The sequence below is a fragment of the Chlorocebus sabaeus genome, chromosome 2 (assembly GCF_047675955.1).
Source record: "Chlorocebus sabaeus isolate Y175 chromosome 2, mChlSab1.0.hap1, whole genome shotgun sequence".
NCBI lineage: Eukaryota > Metazoa > Chordata > Mammalia > Primates > Cercopithecidae > Chlorocebus > Chlorocebus sabaeus.
This window is the reverse complement of record NC_132905.1, coordinates 17,646,749-17,668,313: the sequence shown is the minus strand read 5'-3', so window position 1 is coordinate 17,668,313 and position 21,565 is coordinate 17,646,749. Positions and strand designations below refer to the sequence as shown.

Here is a 21,565-nt window from a genome sequence, read left to right as displayed (position 1 = left end):
TCAGGCGGGCGGTCGCTGGCAGCCGTGGCAGGTGGAGAGGAAGTGGGGGAATCGCTGGGAGTTGGGAATCCCTGTCACTTCTGCTTTTCCACTCTTTAATGAAGCTCTCCTGGCTGCCTTGTCCCGCCCTTTTCGGGGTCCACCTCCCAGAGGCTTGGGCAAGCTGCCTCATCCTCTGCCCACAAGCAGGAGTGGGTGGAAGGTGTGGGAAGAGAAAAAGACAGCCTTTCCCAAGCAATGTCTCTAATCTTGGTAGCAGGAAGGTAGAATTAGCCCCATTTTACAGAGAAGGAAACTGAGGCACAGAAAAACCACATAGCTCCCCTTTCCCTCCCACTCCACAGTTGTGCGCCCCAAGGGGAGCCTGATCCCTGCTCTTGGGACTCAGGTGATAATCAGATCCCTGCCAAGTTCTGGGAGCAGTGGCTCCGGTCTCCTTCCCTAGCCCCCTTTAGCCTGACTTGGACCTGGCTTCACATTTCAGCTGTGTCCCTCGCTAGCTATGAGAGCTTGGGCTGGTGACCTAATATCTCTCTGCCTGTTTTCTCCCCTTAAAAAAAGGTTAATGAGGCCAGGCACAGTGGCTCACACCTGTAATCGCAGCACTTTGGGAGGCTGAGGCGGGTGGATCACCTGAGGTCAGGAGTTTGAGATCAGCCTGGCCAACATGGTGAAACCCTGTCTCTACTAAACATACAAAAATTCACTGGTTTGTGGTGGTGCTTACCTGTAGTCCCAGCTACTCAGGAGGCTGAGGCAGGAGAATCGCTTGAACCCAGGAAGCAAGGTTGCAGTGAGCTGAGATCATGCCACTGTTGTCCAGCCAGGGTACAGAGTGAGACTCTGTCTCAAAAAAAAAAAAAAAAGTTAATGAAAATAACGGTTAACATTTATTGAGCACTTACTATGTATCAGGCACTCCTCTAAACAATTTCTCTTCAAATTCACTGAACCCTTACTTTGAACATCTCTTTATGGTAAGGATGTTATTTTCATTCTTCAGCTCAGAAAACTGAGACTCAGAGAGCTACGTTGCCAACCACGCCCCTCAGCTATTAATGGCACTGCCATGATTTCTAACCAGCAGGCTGGCTTCAGGGTATACCAGTTAGCCACTGGGCTCTGCTGCTGTGGAGGGGATAATTCACAGACCTCGTGATTACTTCATAGTGCAGCTGGTACTGCAAATAGTAGGTACTCAATAATGTAAATTCCCCATGCACACCCTCTGCAGTTATTGCCATGCAGGTCTGCTTTCAGGCTGTTCTGAAAGCCAGTTCCTATCTGAAATGCAGACACCTCTCCAGCATCTCTGTACCTCATCACTCCCAGCAGGCCTACCCTGAGCCCCCCAGGCTCCCCCTCTGTGGGATGGACCAGTAGGGACACAGCCATTTTCCCTTATAAGGACATGTTGCCTGAGTCACTCTCAGGCCAGAAGGGGAATGTCCTGTGGCCTGGATAGGGGAAGTGACATTCTCATAGTCACACAGCTATTGAATGGAATACCTGTGGCCAGAACCCTAACACACTTCCCAGACCATGGACCCCTCCAGGATGTTAGGCCAGCCACCAGGTCTGCAAAGAACTAAGTACATGAGGCAGATTAGCAGCAGCAAACTTGTGTACCCGCAGTGACCAGCCTGCTCAGGTCATGAACAAAGCAGGATGAATGCAAATAGCAGTGAGCTGCAAAGTGTAGCCCCCTCGCTCCCTCCTGTCTGGTCAGCTGTTACTCATCTCAAATTGAGGATCAAAGCCCCTTGAAAATGAGGTCCACCACGACCAGATTTTCCAGCTTTTCTAAAGACGCCAGTCATTCTCTTTTTAATGTAAATGTCAGCTTTTTTTTTTTTTTTTTTTAATGAAAGACTACCATGCAGACCAATCTTAACAGGTCTATAGGCCAAAGCCAGCATGAGGACCATCAATTTTCATCTTCTGCAGGAGGCCTTAGTCAGGCCTGCTGTTAGCTGTCTGGCTGCAAGGAGGTGTCTAGCTATTCTCTCAAACTCCAGGGGCCCTGGACTGGAGGCAGCAGACCCGAACTCAAATGCCAACTTTGCCACTTACTCTGCTGTGTGACCTTGGGCAAGACACTGTCCCTCTCTGAAGTTGTGCATCCTCTGCAATAATGAGGGTAATACCGTACCTACTTTAAGGACTATTTGAGGTTTTAATGAGATAATGCATATAGAGTGTTCAATAAGCAATAGGTAAATGCTCACACTTCGATCCCTCCTGCCTGGGGTGACAGCTCTGCCGAGTGAGCCCCTGTCTGCTCACATCTGATTGTTGAGACTTCTGATGCTCACCAGGCCACCCTGGCCTGGATCCCATCACATAGCAAACTTCAGGACATTGTGCTGGTCAGACAGAAACAGTCCTAGAAGGCAGCCACCAGCATCTGCCCAGTTTCTGCACAGGCACTAGGGAGCTGGTCAGATAAGGACCAGGCAGTTTGTTTCCAGAAGGCCTCGGGTGGATATGTAGGATTTGGGAGCATGGGGACATAGGGAATGAACAGGCAAAAGATATTTTTGGCTTTTCTTGGTCTATGTAGGCAGTTACCTCTGTCTATACAAGGCTGGCCTGACCTCAAGCCCCACAACATCCGGAAGGTGCTTCTGAATCATCAAAAATAGAACCAGCGTTGTTCAGGGGAATTTGTGGGTGGAGGATTCAGAGCCATAAGACAGAAGAGGAAGAGGAAGAGGTAAGCCTTCAGATCTTCCTGGAGAGCCTGGCCTGGGATCAGAATCAGAGATCCACAGAGTATAATTTTCAGTAGAGATGGACTTTTGCCATGTTGCCCAGGCTGGTCTCAAACTCCTGGGCTCAAGTAATCTGCCCATCTCAGCCTCCCAAAGTGCTGGGATTACAGGCGTGAGCTACTGCGCCCCGCTGCATAGAATATTAGAGTCATTGAATTCTTCAGCCTTCTTCAATGTTGTCACTGTCCAGATGGTTTGAGAATACAGAGAAGCAGCCAAAATCTTCCTGTACTGCTGGTGCTATCCAATAGCAACAGTATGTGAGCCAACTCGAACCGTATGCATAATGTAAACTTTTCTAGTAGCCCTACTCCAAGTCCACTGATTCCAATGTTAGTCTCATCTAAAAACATCCTCACAGAAATATCCAGAATAATGCTTGACCAAATATCTGAGCACTATGGCCCAGCCAAGTTGATCCATAACATTTTTAAAATTTAAAATATTGAATTTTTAAAAACAGAAATTAATTTTAATAAAATATTTTACTCAATGTAACATATCACAAATATCCTTTTCATATGTAAATAATATACAAATTGACAGGATATTTTACACTTATTTTCTTATATTACAGTTTTCTACTTATGACAAATCTCAGTTTGAACTAGCCACAAGACAAATGTTCAATAGCCACACATAGCGAGTGGCTACTGTGTTGCACAGGGCACTTATAGACCATCTCCATCATTACAGAAAGTTCAGTGGGTAGTGCTGCTCTAGGTCATTAGAACCCATGACCGCTAATGCTGAAATAGACCTCCCAGATCGTGCAATTCAAAGGTCGTAGATTCAAATACTTTCACAAGCCAGGAAAGTGAGAGAGTTGAACAAGGAGAGCCAGTGTAAGACATTAAAGAGTGGTGGGGACTGAGGCTGATGAATGCTTACGTTCCAACTTAAGATTTCCTCCACAAACTACTCAGCTCCAAACAATTGTTGCCAGATGCCAGTGAGGGTCTCATATTGTTCGATCTGGTATTGTCCTTTCCAAGAGAAGCAGAAATCCAGATTTTTATGTGAAATCTCCTAAATTTTAATGACTAGCAAATAATAATTTAAAATTCACCAGGGGTCAGGCACAGTGGCTCACGCTTATAATTTCAGCACTTTGGGAGGCCAAGGCAGGAGGATCACTTGAGGCTCAAGAGTCTAAGACCAGCCTGGGCAACATGGAGAAACACCATCTCCACTAAGAATAGAAAAATTAGTTGGGCGTGATGGTGTGCACTTCCAGCTACTCTGGAGGCTGAGGTGGGAGGATCACCTGAGCCTGGGACATGGAGGCTACAGTGAACTGAGATCACACCAGGCCAGTGCACTCCAGCCTGGGCTGCAGAGCGAGACTCTGTCTCAAAAATAAAATAAAATATAAAATTAAAATAAAAGAAAACCTCATTGGGGAGAGGACAAACAAAACTTGGCTGAGGGCTGGCACCAGATTTCAAGCTCTGATGTGTCAACCCTTTGTGCCGTACTCTTCTCAAAGCTTGTTTCTCCAGACCTCTCCCCATGCTCCTCCTCCCTGCCCTGCATCCGGGAGGTGGACCTGGACAGGCTGCATCAAAGCCCCGCTTGCATTCTGGCTCCTGTCGGTGCAACACATACAATTTCATGCGTCAAGTTGGCTGGGCTGTGGTGCCCAGAGATTTCGTTATGCATCACTCTTGATGTTTCTGTGAGTATGCTTTGAGATGAGAGTAACATTTGAGTAAGTGGGTTTTGAGTAGGGCAGATCACCCTTCAGAACGTGAGTGGGTCTCATCCATTAGTAGGAGGCCTGAATACTGCAACAGACTGACCCTCCCTGAGCAAGAGGACTCTCTGCAGCAGACAGCCTTCAGGTTCCAACTGCAGCACTTTCTTGGCTCTCCAGCCTACTGGTCTCCCCATCAGATTTTGGACTCGCTAAGCCTCCACAATGGTGTGAGTCAATTCCTAAATCTTTCTCCTTCTCTCTTGATAAGAAACACACACACACACACACACACACACACGCATGCATGCACACCCTGTTTGTTGGTTTCTCTAAGGAGCCCTGACTCCCCAGCAGAAGAGCTGAGGGATGGAGGAGAGGAAGAGCCCTCCCCTTCCTGCAGTCACCAAGAGCCAGCTGTGTCCCTGGACCCAGATCCCATCAGGGAGCTTGCTCCCTTAAGGCCTTGGGCTGGGAGGTGCTCCTCTACTTCTCGCTCCCTGATTTCTCAGCACTGGGGTCCCACATTTTTCCTGTGGTCCCCCTACTCTCTGCTCACCTTGTAACTTGACCTTTCACTGAACTCTCCACAAATTAGCTAGTTTGCATGCTTTCTACTTCCTCTTGAGACCCCCCATGTGCTCTCATTTCTCAGATGAAAAAATCGAAATCCAAAATAGTAGGCCAGGTGCGGTGGCTCGTGCCTATAATCCCAGTGCTTTGGGAGGCAAAAGCAGGAGGACTGCTTGAGGCCAGGAGTTTGAGACCAGCCTAGGCAACACAGCAAGACCCTGTCTCCAGAAAAATAAGAAAATAAGCCAGGCATGGTGGTGCACACCTGTAGTCCTTTCCACTCAGTAGGCTAAGGTGGGAGGATCACTTGAGCCCAGGAGTTCAAGGTTACAGTGAGCTATAATTGCACCCCACACTCCAGCCTGGGCTACAGAGCAAGATCCAGTTTCAAAAAAAAAAAAAAAAAAAAAACAGTAAAGAGATCTGCTCAAGGTCACACAGCATGTTAGAGATGGAGCCAGGATTCCAATGAGGCTTATTGACTCCTTGTTTAGTGACTTTTATTTCATCTCTTTTTTTACAACTACCATCACCACCTCCATTTCTCCACCTACTTGACTCTGTATCTGTTTGACACCCATACTGGAATATATCTGTGTGTAACCTGTCACTCTGTGTACCTGTAGTTCATCACTTCTACGTGTTCCTGTGTTTTCCTTACTGTATTTCCTTTATATTTTATTTCAATACTCCCCCGGTGATGGTCACCTTGGTGGCCTCAAACAACCATGGTACAAATATCCTTTGACACTGTCTCCTTAGGACCCATCGGGTAGTTTTCTCAGTCATAGGAAATACAGATAATGAATACCCCTAATTACTTCCAAGTTGCTGGCCGGGCTGACGGGGTTTCTGTTTCCTTGTATCCTACCAGGACTTATTGTCTGCTTTTCTGATTTTTTCCCAGTCTGATTGGCATGTTGTTGAATTTCTTTTAATTTGCATTTTCCTGCAAATTATAAACACGTAGGTTTGGGTATCTCTTCATAATCCTGTTGGCTAGGTAGATATCTCTTTTCAGGATGACATGTCACACCTTTTGTCCACTTTTCCCTTGGGACCTATGGTAAGTGGCTTCCAAACATGGCAGCCCACTGTCCCTCCCCCTCCCTGGTGGATGCTGCCCCTACCATCAAGGGCTGGAGTCTGTTTCCCTCCCCTTGAACCAGGGCAGTCCTGTGGGCTACTTTGACCAATAGAATTTGGCAGAATTGACATCCTTAGACTTCCACAAGCTAAGGATAGAATCCTTAGCTTCGATTTTTGTCGTTCTTGAAGGCCACTATCATGTAAGGAGGTCCAGGATAGACTCCTGGAGAAGCCACATGAAGAGAGACCCTGAAGTGTCAGCGGTCATTGCAGACCTTCCAGCCCTAGCAAAGCTCCCAGCTCATGGGACAGAGACAATGCCATCCCTGCAGAGAGAGCTCTGTCCAAACGCAGAAACATGAGCCGAGAAGTTGCTGTTTCAAAGTTCTAAGTTTGGGGATGGTTTGTTACGCAGTCACAGATAACAAAAGCAAGGTTTTGTTCGTTTTGTTTGTCTTTTCTGAGTTGGGGTGCTCCGCATATCTTCTGGACATGAGCCCTTGGTGTATTCCGATGACTCTGTACCAGCCCTGCCATCTCCTTGTTCCCACGCTGCCATGAGCACACCATAATGGTGCTGCTGTCTTCTGCCTGCAGATCTTTTTCACTAAGAATGGCAAAGCCCTTCAGGTTTCAAGGACTGAGTAACATCCGGTCGGAGTAAGCTGGGATGCCTTCTCAGGAAAGCTGCAGAGAGGCCTGGTAACCAGCCAGAAGAGGCAGACTCTAGATGTCCAAATGCCACAAAGTTCCAGCTCAGAGCACCTGGCTAAGTGAAGCAATCTGCTCATCTGAACCTCTGCACTTGCAGTCCCCCTTCCTGAAACGTTCTCCCCAGGGACTCCCCATCGCTCCCACCTTCTCCCTTCCTCCCGCATTGCCATGAGCATCTGGCTGACTCCTTCAGGTCTCAATCTAATGCCACCTCCTCAGAGAAGTCCTCCCCAACCGCCCTGGCTAAAGTAACCTCTGAGTCACTTTAACATCTTGGCCATGTTCTTCCTAGCCGGCATCATAACCCATGACTTATTTGTTTATTTTCCTATTGCCTGTCTCCCCTGCCAGCATATAAGTTCCATATGGGCGGGACAATGAACAAGAATATGACAGGTTCCCAATAAATGTTTATTGAATGAATAAATGGAAGAAGGAGTGAACAAAGTAATGAACAAAACAGACTCCAGATCAGAGGGCAAGATGGCTTTCTTGTTCATTTTGGTGCAGACTCAAGCAGCAAATATTTACTGAACACTTGCTATGTGCTGGAAATCGTTCTAGGAACTGGAGTTACAGCAGCAAAAAAAAAAAAAAAAAAAAAAAAAGTCATTTGTATTTTCATAAATGTATCTTCTAGAGGGAGAAGAAGATAATAAGAAAATAAGTTATACAGTGTCCTAACTATTAAGGAGAAAATATAACAGAGTAAGGGGGTGGAGAGTAATGAGGGTGATATTTTAGACAGGAGGTCAGGGAAGCCTCTCAGGGAAGGTGACACCTGAGCAGGGACTTGAATAAAGTGAGTCGGGGAACCAGACATATATTTGGGAGCAGAGTGTTCTAGGCAGAGGGAACAGCACGTGCAAAGGCCCTGAGGCAGGAGAGTTTGAGTATGTGGCTGGAGAGGGGAGGGAAGAGCAGTTGAAAATCTGACAGGTCAACTCTGTGGAATCCCCAGCCCAGGAATCTGGGGCTTTGAAGCTCTCTTAGGTTCAGAAAGGCAGATCATCTCCAGATCCAATGTTGATTAACATTCTTTATTTCACAGTATTTTTGATCAGAAGTCTTTGAAATCATGATTCATCTGGTTACAAATCCCAGGAGTTTCTCTTTGAATGAACCTCTTGCTTCCAGTCCCATACAACGTACCTCCCGCCAGCCCCAGTGGGTTGTAACTGTGATTCAGCACTGAGTGCTCGCTTGGAAAGGAGGTGGAGCTCAACCTCCAACTCAGAGGGCCTCTCCCACTGCTCTCAGGGAAATGCCCATGATTCACTTATGCTGTATCAACAACAAGTACAGCTGGGTGCTGCCTTCCCAGCTGGCCAAGCGCTCCTAGGGGAATCTCCACCCTCAGAGGCTTAGGAAAGGGAAGTGTGAAGATTCAGGGCCCTTGGGCTAGTGTCTTTTCTGATACTGGGCTAACGCTGGGCCATTCCATTCAGAAGACACTGAGGGCCTGTGCTCTTCACTGGGATGCCAGAATGCTTCTGCTTGGAACAAAGAGGGATTAACCCTTGAAGGCAGACACGACTTCCAGCCTCGGGCTCAAGGGGATGTCTCAGCTTTACCCATATGTAGAAGGGGACAATCTTTTGCTTGCCTGAGACATTTTACCCCGGCCTTTTACAAGTCCCCAATTTATCTTTTGACTTTTCTCTCACCCCTGACAAATGGGGCCTTTGATAACTAAACATGCTTACCACTTAAGGTGGTGCATGGAGAGATCAAGGCCACCTGCTGGGACAAGCAGCAACTGACTGCCTTGCAGCCACAGAGGCCTCTGGGGGCCACAGGTAGGAGGGTCCTGGCTGGCGGGGTCATGAGTCACCCCATGGGAGGGCAGGGCCCAGGCCTGGCGTGACCCCAGAATTATGGCCAAACTGACCCAGAAGAAACAGGAGAATCCTAAATCTCTCGGGTGGAGATGTCAGCTGAGGTTTCTAGAACTTCCCCTGGTATGCTTAGGAGCCCAGAGAAACAGCAAAGAGGCTTTGCACAGTCTCATGTCCTTGGAAAGCTATTTGTCCCTTTCCCTATGTCCAAGGATTAAAAAAGAATCTCTGACTGCTGGTTATTGGCAGGGGTAAAACAACTGGTGCAGAATGGGCACCAACTAAGCAAAATCACACATTGGTTGTGAACAGCTGGAACAACTCGGTTGGAACATTGCAGCCCATGAAAATGATATTTAAAGACAAGGTGGTCTCTCCAGTGTAACTGAAAGTAATCACTGGGGGATGATGTCAGTTGTGCCCATGGGAATGAATGGCCTCCCATCCCAACTGTACGAGACAAACACGATGCCAGATTTGCTCACTGTTGATGAAACTGGGCTCTCTTGCATCGTAATGATAAAACAGCTCACTGATAAAGGAGCTTATTTCTCAGGCAGCAGATCTGAGAGATACCTGGGCTTTGAACTTCATGAGAGAGAAAGTGTCCTAGATAATGGCTGGTGGACCCGAGTGGGCCACTGGAGGTCACCCTTGTTTGCCGCATATTGGATTAAAGAAAAGAATTATTTGATTGCTTTGTAGTGTCCTAGCAGCAGGTGATGGTGACAGCCCTTTGAGAGGGTTCAGCCTCAAGGGAGTCCCCCAGGGGGACTCAGAGGGTCCGAAATGTGTCGTTGGCCAAGGTGGGTGGCAATGCTGTGACATTGACCGAGTGCATATCAGCCCAGTCCGGGAAGGTGCCCAGCTGGAAGATAGTCTGTGCCCAGGTATTCATAGCCAAACTGAGCAGCAGGACACCCATCAGGTTCATCAGGAGGCCTGTCCGCACCTGAAATAGAGCCCAGACAGAGGGAGGGGTCAGCACCTGACCCACCATACAGATGGAAACATTCAGACTCAGAGACAGGAAGTCACTCACCCAAGATCGCATAGCCAGGAAGTGATGGAGCCAGGACACAGACCCAGGTTGGTCAATGCCTGGGACTCTTCAATCTTTATACTACCCTAGGCTGTCACTCAAAGAGCTGCCAATGTCCCCATTCATTGATGGCCTCTATGTTCCAGGCACTGTGTGCTATGCAGTTGTCATAGGGTTATGCCATTTAACCCAGAAAGCAACCTCACAAAGGTGATTCTTATTAATCCCCATTGTATAGAAGAGGAAAATGAGACCTAGAGAAGTTGACTTGCCCAAGGTCACCTAAAATAATCTTGTCTGATCACCAAATACCCCCATCCCACACACATATACACACACGCATGCACACACACACATGCATGTACAAACACACATAAGTACACATATATACAGACACACACACACATACACTTCAGGTCCAGTCCAGTCAGGCAGTCCTAGTCAAAGTTACCTTTGTCCATTGGGAAGCATTTTTCTTCTGTCAGTGGAGGATGTGCCCATCTGCTCCCCACCCTGGCTGGCCTCTTGGATGTGCCCATCTGCTCCCCACCCTGGCTGGCCTCTTGGATGTGCCCATCTACTTCCCACCCTGGCTGGCCTCTTAGACCATTCAGTCCACCCTGGGCTGAAAATTCCTGTTTTCCCACCTGGGTCTTCTGGTTGCCCCGCCTTCACATAGCCCAGTCTGAATCACTTGGTGAGACAGTTACTTCCTTTCTAATTCTCTGTCTGTCTATTCCTCCCAGAGAAAGTCTCACTTAGGGGTGTGATAGAAAAATGAATCTTGGGGCCCCCAAATCACTAAGCTAAAGAAAAAAGTCAAACTGGGAACTACTTAGGGCCAACCTGCCTCCCATTCTACTCAGTCATCCCTCTCCTCACTGAGATGAATGCATATCTGATTGCCTTCTTTGGAAAGGCTCATCAGAGACTCAAAATAATGCAACCATTTGTCTCTTGTCTACCTATGACGTGGTAGCCCCCTCCCCTCTTTGAGTTGTCCCGCCTTTCCGGACCAAACCAGTGTTCATCTTACATATGTTGATTGATGTCTCATGCCTCCCTAAAATGTATAAAATCAAGCTGTGCTCCACCCTCCTTGGGCACATGCCGTCAGGACCTCCTGAAGCTGTATCATGGGTTTGCGTCCTTAACTTGGGCAAAATAAACTTCCTAAATTTACTGAGATCTGTCTCAGATTTTTGGGGTTCACAGGGGCCACCATGGCTTCAGCACTTCTCTGCTTCTGTCAGTTGCCCTTTTAACAAGGAGAGGCCCAGAACCTTCTCCAGGCTGCTGCTATCAGGGAGGGCTTAATTCTTTTGTTTTTGCCACTTTGCATTTATTTTTATGCCATGGCATATATTAATAATACCAGTTTTCCACTGATGGATGCGCTGGAAACATTTCTTCTGGAATATTCTTATTTAAGTTTTTTTTTTTTTTTAAATGTCAAGCCGATTTAGAAAAGGTGTTAAATAAATATTACCATGGACGGGTGGGGGACATACTGCGTGTGCTGTCCTGCCTCTCTTCTGAGGGCACAGAAGTGGAAGCCCCGGCACCTTCGGAGGATTAGAGAGAGCCTGGCCAACACGTTGGGAAAACTGGGAGAGGATTGGGTCTCCCTTTGCCAGGGCTCAAAATTCTTTCTAGTCCCATGTTAGCTATTTAATTAACACCTAATTCATCACTCTCAGGAACAAACCTGCAGGTGGGCCATCCCTGCCCGTGACTGACTGACCGGCAGTGCCCCTTGTATCCCTCCACATCTCTTGCAAGTCTCTACCTCTTGGGGACTCTCCATTTCTCTGGCTGTCTTTGTTCTCCAAATCTGTGCTGTTCGCAATGCTGCCCTCGCAGTCTTTTTCTCTGAGGAGCCTCCCTGCTTCCACACTTGTCCCTCCCACCCTAACGATCCACTCCATCCAGCAGCCAAAATGATCTTCTACAGACAGAAGTGAAATCACATCATTGCCCTGCTTACTGAGGGTCCTCACTGTGGTTTGAATAAGATACCAACTCTGCCCTGCCCCTGCTGTTCCCCAACCTCATCCTTCCCCAACTCCACTGCAGCCACCCCAGCTTCCCAGCCCTGAATTTCTGGAGCACTCATTGCTATTCCTCACTTCCAGGCCTTTGCACTTGCTACGCCCTCCGTTGGGACTGCTCTTCCCCTTTTTCTTTGCGAGGCTGGCTGCTTCCCATGATCAGCTCCCATGTCACCTTCTTGGAGAGGGCTTCCCTGCCACCCCTCTCCCCCGTCCTCTTACACTTCCTCATGCTTTATTTCCTTCTGAGCACCTAGCAATATTGAAATTTACATAATTTAAGAAAATCTGCTGCACTTGTTGACGCCTGTCTCCACCAATAGAAAGCACCCTCCTTGGAAGCAGATCGGTGTCTCTCCCACTCTGCAGTGCCCCCAGTGGCTGGAACATAGAATGCACTCAGCAAATACTGCTGCAATCAATAAACAAATTAATGAGCGTCTCTGCCTCCTCTCTTCTCTGTCTGCTCTGTGTCTCCCTTTCTGCCTCGCTCCCACTCTTGCTCTCTCTCCCCATGCGTCCTGCAGGGGTCTTGTGCCTGGAGGGCCTGCATCGTGAATGGGTTAAGCAGGTCGCCCTTCCTGGCTTTGACAGCTTTGGAAGGGTTATTTGCAAAGCCAGTGGAGAGGGAAAAGGCTGCAGGAGTCAGGAGTGGGAAGGGAGGAGCTGGTTCAGCAGGGACCTTCCAGGGGAGGAAACATATTGCCAATGACCGGGCCGTGCTGAAAGCTGGTGGGGCCCTCCCACTGCTACAGTCCTCAGCTCCCGTCTCCTTCCCAGCTGGCTGAGCGCTGAGGCCCACCTGAGTCCCAGGGTGTGCCTGCTGCTTCTCTCTCCTAAAGATCGTGAGCACGAAGTGGGGTCCAGAGGGAGGGGGGAGTCCCTTGTCCCTGGAGCAAATTTTGGAAACTGGTCACTAAGGCAGTGTTTCCTGAGATTGTCTAAGTGCAAGAATCATCCCAGAGTCTCTGCTAAAATGGATGTTCCTGGTCCCACTCGGAAAGACCTTTCAGAGACTGGGGAGTGGCGTCAGGGTGCAGGAGTCCTGCATAGAGGCCTTGCCTGCCCCCTGCTGCCCATCCACCTCCCGTGGCCTCTGCTGGGAAATGCCCAGACTCACCATGTCTTTGACCAGCAAGTGTCCGGAGGCGAAGGCGATGGAGTTGGGGGGCGTCGAGACCGGGAGCATGAAGGCAAAGGAGCAGCCGACGGTGCCCGGAATCATCAGGTACAGCGGGTGCACTCTCAGGCGGATGGCCTGGGCCCAGAAAAGGTGGCAGAGACCCGGAGAGAGACCAACGCAGAGCGACCACAGTGAGAGAAAAAGAGAGAGAGAGAGAGAGACAGAGAGAGAGAGAGGCAGTTGGAAAGAGGGACACAAAGATGTAGAAGACGTAGAGACAGAGAGACAAAGACATCCATAGAGATTGGCAGAGTGGCAGAGGACAACAGGGACAAGTGAGAAGAGAGAGTTAGAGAGACAGAGAGAGAAAGGCAGTCAGAAAGATACATGCACAGGCAGAAACAGACACAAGCAGGTAAGAAGAGAACCAGATCGAGAGACAGGTGGAGAGAACATTCCCAGGGTTAGTGACATTCAAGGGCCACACTGTGGTTTGATCAGGGATGGGCTACGGTGATGTATCTAGAACACTCCTTCTCCAACGTGAGAGTGCAGAAAAGCACTTGGAGGGCTGGTTAAAGCCCACAGGGCTGGCCCCACCTTACCCGGAAGTGCTGATTCAGCAGGTTGGGGTGGGACCCAAGGATCTGCATTCCTGACATGTTCCCCCGTGCTGCTGGTGTAAGGACTGTGCACTGAGAACCAGGGCTTTATAACACTTCCCCTGCTTGCTCCTTCCCTCAGCCAAACAATCTCAACCCAGAGTTGGCCTCTGGATACCTCTTGTTGGGGGCATCCCTGGATTTCAGTGCGAAAGAGAGCTCATGAGAGCATCTGTTGGCAGCTCTTCCAAATTTCTAAGACTGTGTGTATCAAACCCCCCTGCGAGCTGGCCGCAGCTACTGGGCCACCAGTTTGTCACCTCTCCCGCCTACAATTCATATTGATCACTTCTCTGGCATTTTACTTAAATAGGATGTTTTTGGGCCTTCTAGGGAATTTTTGCAACCCAAATCATATTTATTTTCTCAAAATGCTCTAAAATCACCCCCTTGCATGTAAATGTTTTTTGATTTTGATGATAAGCAAAGTTTACAAGAATGAGGCATTTGCAAGTGTATTTTCCAGCAAAAGCTGCCCCTTACAGACCTGACTGGGTTCTACGCTCCCTCATCTCCCCCATACCCCCTTTAGCACTCCCATTTCTCTCAGTCACCAGGTCTTCCTGAGGACTCCCACCCCATACTGCTGTAAAATGGTGAGCCACTGTGGAGGGCAATTTCCTCATCTCTAACAACATTTCAAATGCACATGCTCTTTGACCCAGGAATCTCAGTTATAGGAATTTCTCTAGATGTAATCAATGACGCATAGAGAAGGCTCAGGTGACGCGTCATTGTTGAATAACAGCAAAGTCTGGAAATACCTATATTTCCACTGGGCAGAGAGATTGCTTAAATAAACCAACAACTGTCCATTTATAATGGAATATCCTCCAGTCATTGAAAAATAACACAGTGCATATCCGTGTGCTAACACAGACAAATTGATGCATGAAATAAGCAAACAGAAACCAAAGACAAAGTGCTGCAGGTATGCGTGCTGGGGCATCACTGTTTGCATACAAAGCATTTACTTGCATCACTGATTTAATTTTACCAGCGTGGGTTATATTAAGGTAATTATATGGTCTGGTCTTTAATCTGTTTAAATATAAAACTATATTGATAGTTTCCTTTTTAAAACTCCTAGTATAAAAGCTACCTGATCGTGTATATATTGTTCTTTTCATACAATCATGGTTTCATTCTGCTATTTGCATCTCTTTTTACAGGTGAGATTGAGTTACAGCTTTTTCTTCCCTTGCTCTCCTTATCTGGTTTTGGGGCCAGGGTTTTGCTAGCTATAAATTGAGTGGCCATGTCTATTTTTCTCTGCTGCTGGTTCAGCTGAGTTGGGAACTCTCTGTTCCTTGCAAATTTGCTAGCTCTCACCCAGCAAACCACCTGGGGCTGGTGATTTTGTTTTTGTTTTTGAGACCGGATCTGGCTCTGTTGCCCAGGCACCTGCCACTAAACCTGGCTACTTTTTGTACTTTTTGCAGAGATGGGGTCTCACCATGTTGCCCAGGCTAGTCTGGAACTCCCGCGTTCAAGCAATCTGCCTGCTTCACCCTTCAAAAGTGCTGGGATTACAGGCATGAGCTGCAGAGCCCAGCCTGGGGCTGGTGAGTTTTAGCCCAGTAGTTATCAGTTGGGTGGGGGGAAGGAAATTGTTCCCCCGACAGGGAATATTTGGGAATGCTAGGAGACATTTGATTGTCATGATTTACGAAGGTGCCACTTGTCTCTAATGAGCAGAGCCCAGGGACGCCGCTGCACACCCTGTAGTGCATGGGACAGCCCCATACATAGAATGATCCAGCCCCAAATATCAACAGTGTTGAAACCCCTGCTTTAGAGGGAGGCTACTGCTTTGCTTACCATTAGAATTTCTCCTATGGCCATTTGTTTACTCAGATTTTATACTTCTTCTTAATCCAAATTTGGTAATTCACCTGTTCTAGAAAACTCTCCATGTCACCTTGGGTTAATTTTCCCAAAAGAGAGAATTGGGAGCACTTTGAAATTACTTGCTCTATGTATGCATTTTTTGAAGGAAAACATCCAGTATTTAAAAAAATTGTACTGTGGTTCTGACACACTTTTATGTATTTTGTAAGACAGCAATGGCAACTGTAGACGCCAGTGAAGCTCCCTTGGCAGGTAGAAGATTTCTGAATGTGTGTTGGGGGAGGGGTGCTCCCCTCTTCCCCAGAAGGACCCTCACCAGCTCTGCCAGGACCGGCAGGAAGATGATGATGGTGGCTGTGTTGCTGGCAAACTCAGTGAAGAAGGCGATGACCACAGTGATGAGCAGCACAGCCAGGGCGGGGGGCACATTCTCCAGGGGGTGCAGCTGCCCGCCAATCCATACAGACAGCCCTGATTCCTGCGGAGGGAAAGGTATTCCTTCATACCCCAGCCCGTCCCCAGCTGCTGCCCCCCAGAGAGGGTTAGGATAGATCACAACAATGACAACTCTACCCCTTCCCAGATGGGGAGACTGAGGTGCAGAGAGGGCAGGTGACGTGTCTGATGTCACACATTCGAGCTAAGGTCGCACATCTGAGCCAGCAGCCTCTCTGCTTCTTGAACTGCTCTCCACTCTATCTCATACAGGCCAGGGACCCAAACCCCTGGGTCTCCAATAATCCATTTGGTTTTAGCGCCCCTAAGCGCCAGTTTAAGTGGGAGAGGGAAATCAAACCGGACCCTCAGTAGTAAAACTTCTCATCCCTCCAATGAAGGTTATTAATTACCCAAATAGTAATAGGCATTTAATATAAAATAGTCATTATTTTTATAATTATTAAATGATATATTAATGTGTATGAAATATATATACAAGATTTACCATATATCATATATAAAACAGGTATCAGATATACATCAAGTACAACACAATCAATGTAATTATCAATAATGATGGTATTTATATGCCTGTAATCCCAGCACTTTGAGATGCTGAGGTAGGCGGATCACTTGAGGCCAGGAGTTTGAGACCAGCCCAACCAACATGGCGAAACCCCACCTCTACTAAAAATACAGAAATTACATGTGCGCCTGTAATCCCAGCTACTTGGGAGACTAAGGCACAAGAATCACTTGAACCTGGGAGGGAGAGGTTTCAGTGAGCCAAGATTACGCCACTGCACTCCAGCCTGGGCAACAGGAACTCTGTCTCAAAAGCAATATGTGTGTGTGTGTGTGTGTGTGTGTGTATATATGTATATGTATATATATGAGATACACATATATGAACATATATGTATATATACATAATATGAAATATATATGAACATATGTATATATGAACATATATATGATACATGTATATGAACAGTAATAAGGATAATTATTACAATGATAATACAAATATTCACGTTGCATTATTATTCATTCTCGTAAGAATCACCATTATTGAGGCTTTACAGGGTTCCAGGCACCTGCCGGCATTAGCTCCTTGACTCCTCCCAACAATCCTGAAAGGTAAATATTATTGGTCCCTGTTTTACTGAGGAGGAACTTGAGCCCGAAAACGTTTTTGTGACTTGCCCAGGGTCCCTAAAAGTAGTGCCTGAGACAGCCATCTACCTCCATAAGATGATGTGATTCTGCAAAGCTCCCTGCGAATCAGCATCTTCCTCTGGACACACCAATCTGTCACCTTGCCTCTAAATTAAGAGCAATGCCCAGTGCTGACTCCAGTCCTCCAGGGCAGAGACGGGTAGAGAAGTTCACCGAGACTCCACTCCCCTGTCAGTGCTGCAGAATTATTTGGGTGCTCTCTCTGCTGACTTCTCCAGAAGTTATCCTATTTACCAGTATATAACATCTATAATACTCTTCCACACCTCTGTCCTCTCACCATCAAATGCATCCTTAAATAACTGACCCAACACATCATTATAACCACAAAGCGGCAAAGCAGAGGATGTCAAAATCTGCTCAATGCTGCCCCCTGGTGGAACTGTGATGCAGTAAGATCACAATAAAGCGACCGTTTGCTTAGACCTAGAACAAAGCTGTAGGTTTTGGAGCTGATCTAGGGCAGAGCTGGGTTAGTTCGTTAACATTCAGAATCCAATGTATTGCTACCATAGCCCTTTTATCAACCCAGTATACCAAAGACACTTTATATATATACTTTTACTTTTAATAGAAAAGTCTCTGCTTCCTCAGAACTTAAAAATTTCATAATCAATTCTAGAAGACAGCATACAGGGCCGGGCATGGTGGCTCATGCCTGTAACCCAGAACTTTTAGAGGCTAAGGCGGGCAGGTCGCTTGAGGTCAGGAGTGCGAGATCAGCCTGGCCAACATGGTGAAACCCCATCTGTACTAAAAAAAATACAAAAATTAGCCAGGCGCGGTGGTGCACGCCTGTAATCCTAGCTACCCAGGAGGCTGAGGCAGGATCATCGCTTAAACCAGGGAAGCAGAGGTTGCAGTGAGCTGAGATCATGCCTCTGCACTCCAGTCTGGGTGACAGAGTGAGCGAGACTCCATCTCAAAAAATAAAATAAAATAGAATACGGCATATAGTTTTTACATAAATAAAATAGTACACTTGCCCCTACAATTTGACTTAAAAGTTACCTTCAATGGAAGAACAATAAATGCTTAAAAATATTTTTCCCCAGAAGAGTCCTCGTAAGACTAAGGTGTTTCTGGTACATCTGCAGTTTGTCTGCTAGCCTGGGGAATACGGTAAGTGGCAGCATGGAGGCCACAGCCCCTCCCCTAGCTGCAAAGAGCACTGCAGGGAGAAAATGGGACCTCTGGTTTTTCCTATAGGCCACAGCTCTGGCAAAGAGTCTGACCTGACAGCTCTGTGCTCAATTAAACGGAGAGGGGCTAGAGAGAGGGAATATTAATGACTCGGGCAAGTGAGAAGCCAGGAGCTGCCCCGTAGCTAGGCCTCTGAGTGACCGGGCTTCCAGCCAGCGTCCCCACAGCCACACAGGCCTTGGTGCAGGTCCAGCACTGGAGGGAGGTCTGGCAGCTTCCTAAGACAGGAAAAGCCCTGTTGCGTAGGGTTCCACTGGGGACTCTGAGGGGACTTCACCTGCCCTTTCCCATTTTATTTTATTTATTTTTTTGAGACAGAGCCTCACATTGTCACCCAGGCTGGAGGGCAGTGACACAATCATAGCTCACTGCAGCCTCTATCTCCTGGGCTCAAGCAAGCCTCCACCTCAGTGTCCTGAGTAGCTGAGACTACAGGCACACACCACCACGCTTGGCTAAATTTTTTAAAGTGATTTTTTTATAGAGACAGGGTCTTATTATGTTGCCCAGGCTGGTTTTGAACCTCTGGGCTTAAGCGATCCTCCTCCCTAGGCCTCCCAAAGTGCTGGGGTTATAGGCATGAGCCCCCATGCCCTGGCCTCTTTCCCATATTCTTAGGAATTGGAAGCTTTGTTTCCTTGGAAACACACAGCCCAACAGTGTTCCCAGGGACTCCAGGGACCAGCAGCAGCCAAGGTCAGAGGTGGCATGGCCAGAAGGTGAAGAGATGGGGCTCTGGAGTCAGTCTGAGTTTGCTTCCCAGCTTAATCCTTTCTAGCTGTCACTTAACTTCCTAGGCAAGTCACTTAACCTCTCTGTGCTAAAATTTCCTTATCTGTAAACCAGGGATAATGATAGTGCCTGCCCCAGAGGGTTATTGTTGGGAGAAAAGGAGCGAATCTATAAAGGGCCTAGGAAGGTGGCTGGGTGCTTGGTTAGTGCCTGCCATAACTAGTAGCATGAAGTCACAAGATGCCTGAAGTGGTGGAACTCAGAAATTGCCCAGTGCAGTGGTTGTCAAATTATGTTCCTTATTGGCCTTGAAGATGACCAGAAGTACCCAAGGCCACCTTGCAAAGACGGGAGGTGGGGAGACTGAGTTGGCAGAGGTGTTTCCCTCTTCCTCCTGTTTTCTTACTTCAACCAGGTCCTCTCTTCTTGGTGTCTTTGATACCGAGTAGAGGAGCATCTTATAAGGAGGTTTGTTATGGCATAAGTTCAATGTTCATAACTTAGCCCAGCCTACCTTAAATGTGCTCAGAACACAGACATTAGCCTACATTGGGGCAAAATCATCTGGCAATGCTATACACTGTAGAATATCTGTTGTTTACCCTCATAATTGTTCAGCATCTACAAGAGAGTATCCTACCACATATCACAGCCTGGGAAAAGATCAACATTCAAGATTCTAAGTACCTTTTCTACTGAATGCATACCACTCTTTCACCATTGCAAAGTTGAAAAATCATATGTCGAATCATTGTGAAGTCAGGAACCATCTGTATAATTATCTCCATTTTATGGTTGAAGAAACTGAAGCACAAAAAAGCTCAGTGATTTGCCCAAATAAATAATATGATCTGCCCTAGTAAGATTCAGAATCTGGATCTTAGTCATGCCATCAGGCTTGTCTGTCCAGTAAAATGAGGGTAATAATAATTGTATTAGTCCACTCTCACTCTACTAATAAAGACATACCCAAGTGTGGGTAATTTATAAAGGAAAGAGGCTCAATTGACTCACAATTCAGCATGCCTGGGGAGGCCTCAGGAAACTTACAATCATGGTGGAAGTGGAAGCAAACACATCCTTCTTCAAATGGCGGCAGCAAGAAGTGCCAAGCAAAAGGGGGAAAAGCCCCTTACAAAAAAATCATCAGATCTCTTGAGAACTCACTCATTGTCACAAGAACAGCATGAGGGTAACTGCCCCCATGATTAAATTACTTCCCACCAGATCCCATGACATGTGGGATTATGGGAACTACACAATTCAGGATGAGATTTGGGTGGGGACACAGCGAAGCTGTATCAATAATAAAGATGACAGATTTCTGGCAGAAAATGAGAAATGGGGAGAATACACATTTTCTCCTTACCTCTATCATCACAATATATTTGTAAGTTTGTTGTGCCAACAGAATAAGATCAATCTTTCATCAATGAGTTAATGCAATAATAACAGTAATCATAATAGTGAAGATGAGCGTGGCTCCTAGTTTGAGCACCTGGGGTATATCACCACTCTTCTGGGTACTTTCCATACATTATGTTAGCAATTCTCAAAGCAGCCCATCTTGTAGGTCATAGCAACAACGATGTGTTAAGCACCATTATGCACCCAGTGTCTTCTAGGTGACTAGAACAGTGGTGGATAAAACAGACACGATCTCTGCCTGCCTCATGGAGCTTCCATTCTAGTAAGAGATACAATCAATAAACATGCCCACAGGATCATTTCGGGGGTGGATGTGGTATACAGGAATAGGCAGGGTCATGAGAGGAAGAGTGACTGGGGTGGGAGGCTATTCTAGACATAGGGGCTTGGGAGGGCATTTCTGAGGGGCTGAGACCTGAAGAGTGAGGACTCAGAGCTCTCAGGACGAAAAGTCAACAGGGAAAGGGAAGACGCAAAGGCTGTGGGGTGCATGTGAGTCTGATGTGGCTGAGGAAGGGGCCAAGGAGACTGGAGGGGTGTTAGGAGGGAAGAGAGGTAGGTGCCAGTGTTGGGACCTACATTATCCCATACAACTTTCTGTGCTGGCCAAGGGAAACCTTGGACTTGAGTTTAAGTCTATGCAGAGTCACGACTATATGGTTTTGACGCAGGAGAAAACTGCAGTGAGGACCCTAAGTGGGCTTAAGCGAGTTGCTGAGGCTCAGAGTAAGCGCTAGGATAGGCTTCCTGCCCTTCAGAACCAGTGCTGGGAGTCAGCACACCCAGGCTCACCCTGGACTGCATCCAGGGACCTCGGATCCTCAGGAGGCTGCCAGGCTGTGGTCTGATGAGAGCATGGGGCAGGGGCCAGGAACCAGGATGTGCCATAAGCATTCTGGTCGCTCCTGGGCCAGGCTGCGGCTGCCCGGGGAGGGGATGGTACGACAGAGGCTGGGGAAAGGAACAGCTACTACACAAAGCCCCTGTTGAAGAGAAACTCCGGCCAGCTGCCCAGGGCTGGGCTCAGAGCCAGGGTGGCCTCTTAGCATGCCCAGCATCCCGCAGCCCAGCCTCCACTGAGAGCCAGTGCTCCCCACACCACTCCTGGAGCT

At 47.5% G+C, this 21,565-nt stretch overlaps 1 protein-coding gene across 2 annotated transcripts in view; it reads right to left on the bottom strand.

Moving 5' to 3' along the window:
- Nucleotides 1–7,239: 7,239 nt before the first annotated feature.
- Nucleotides 7,240–21,565, bottom strand: part of SLC13A3 (solute carrier family 13 member 3) — a 110,061-nt gene continuing 95,735 nt past the window's right edge. For both annotated transcript variants that reach the window (XM_037982697.2, XM_073006173.1), the window contains 3 exons: nt 15,730–15,891; nt 12,898–13,035; nt 7,240–9,636 (listed from right to left, as the gene is read on the bottom strand). In XM_037982697.2, coding sequence (XP_037838625.2) covers nt 9,460–9,636; nt 12,898–13,035; nt 15,730–15,891 — 477 coding nt within the window. In that variant the 3' untranslated portion in view covers nt 7,240–9,459. The remainder of the gene's footprint in view (nt 9,637–12,897; nt 13,036–15,729; nt 15,892–21,565) is intronic.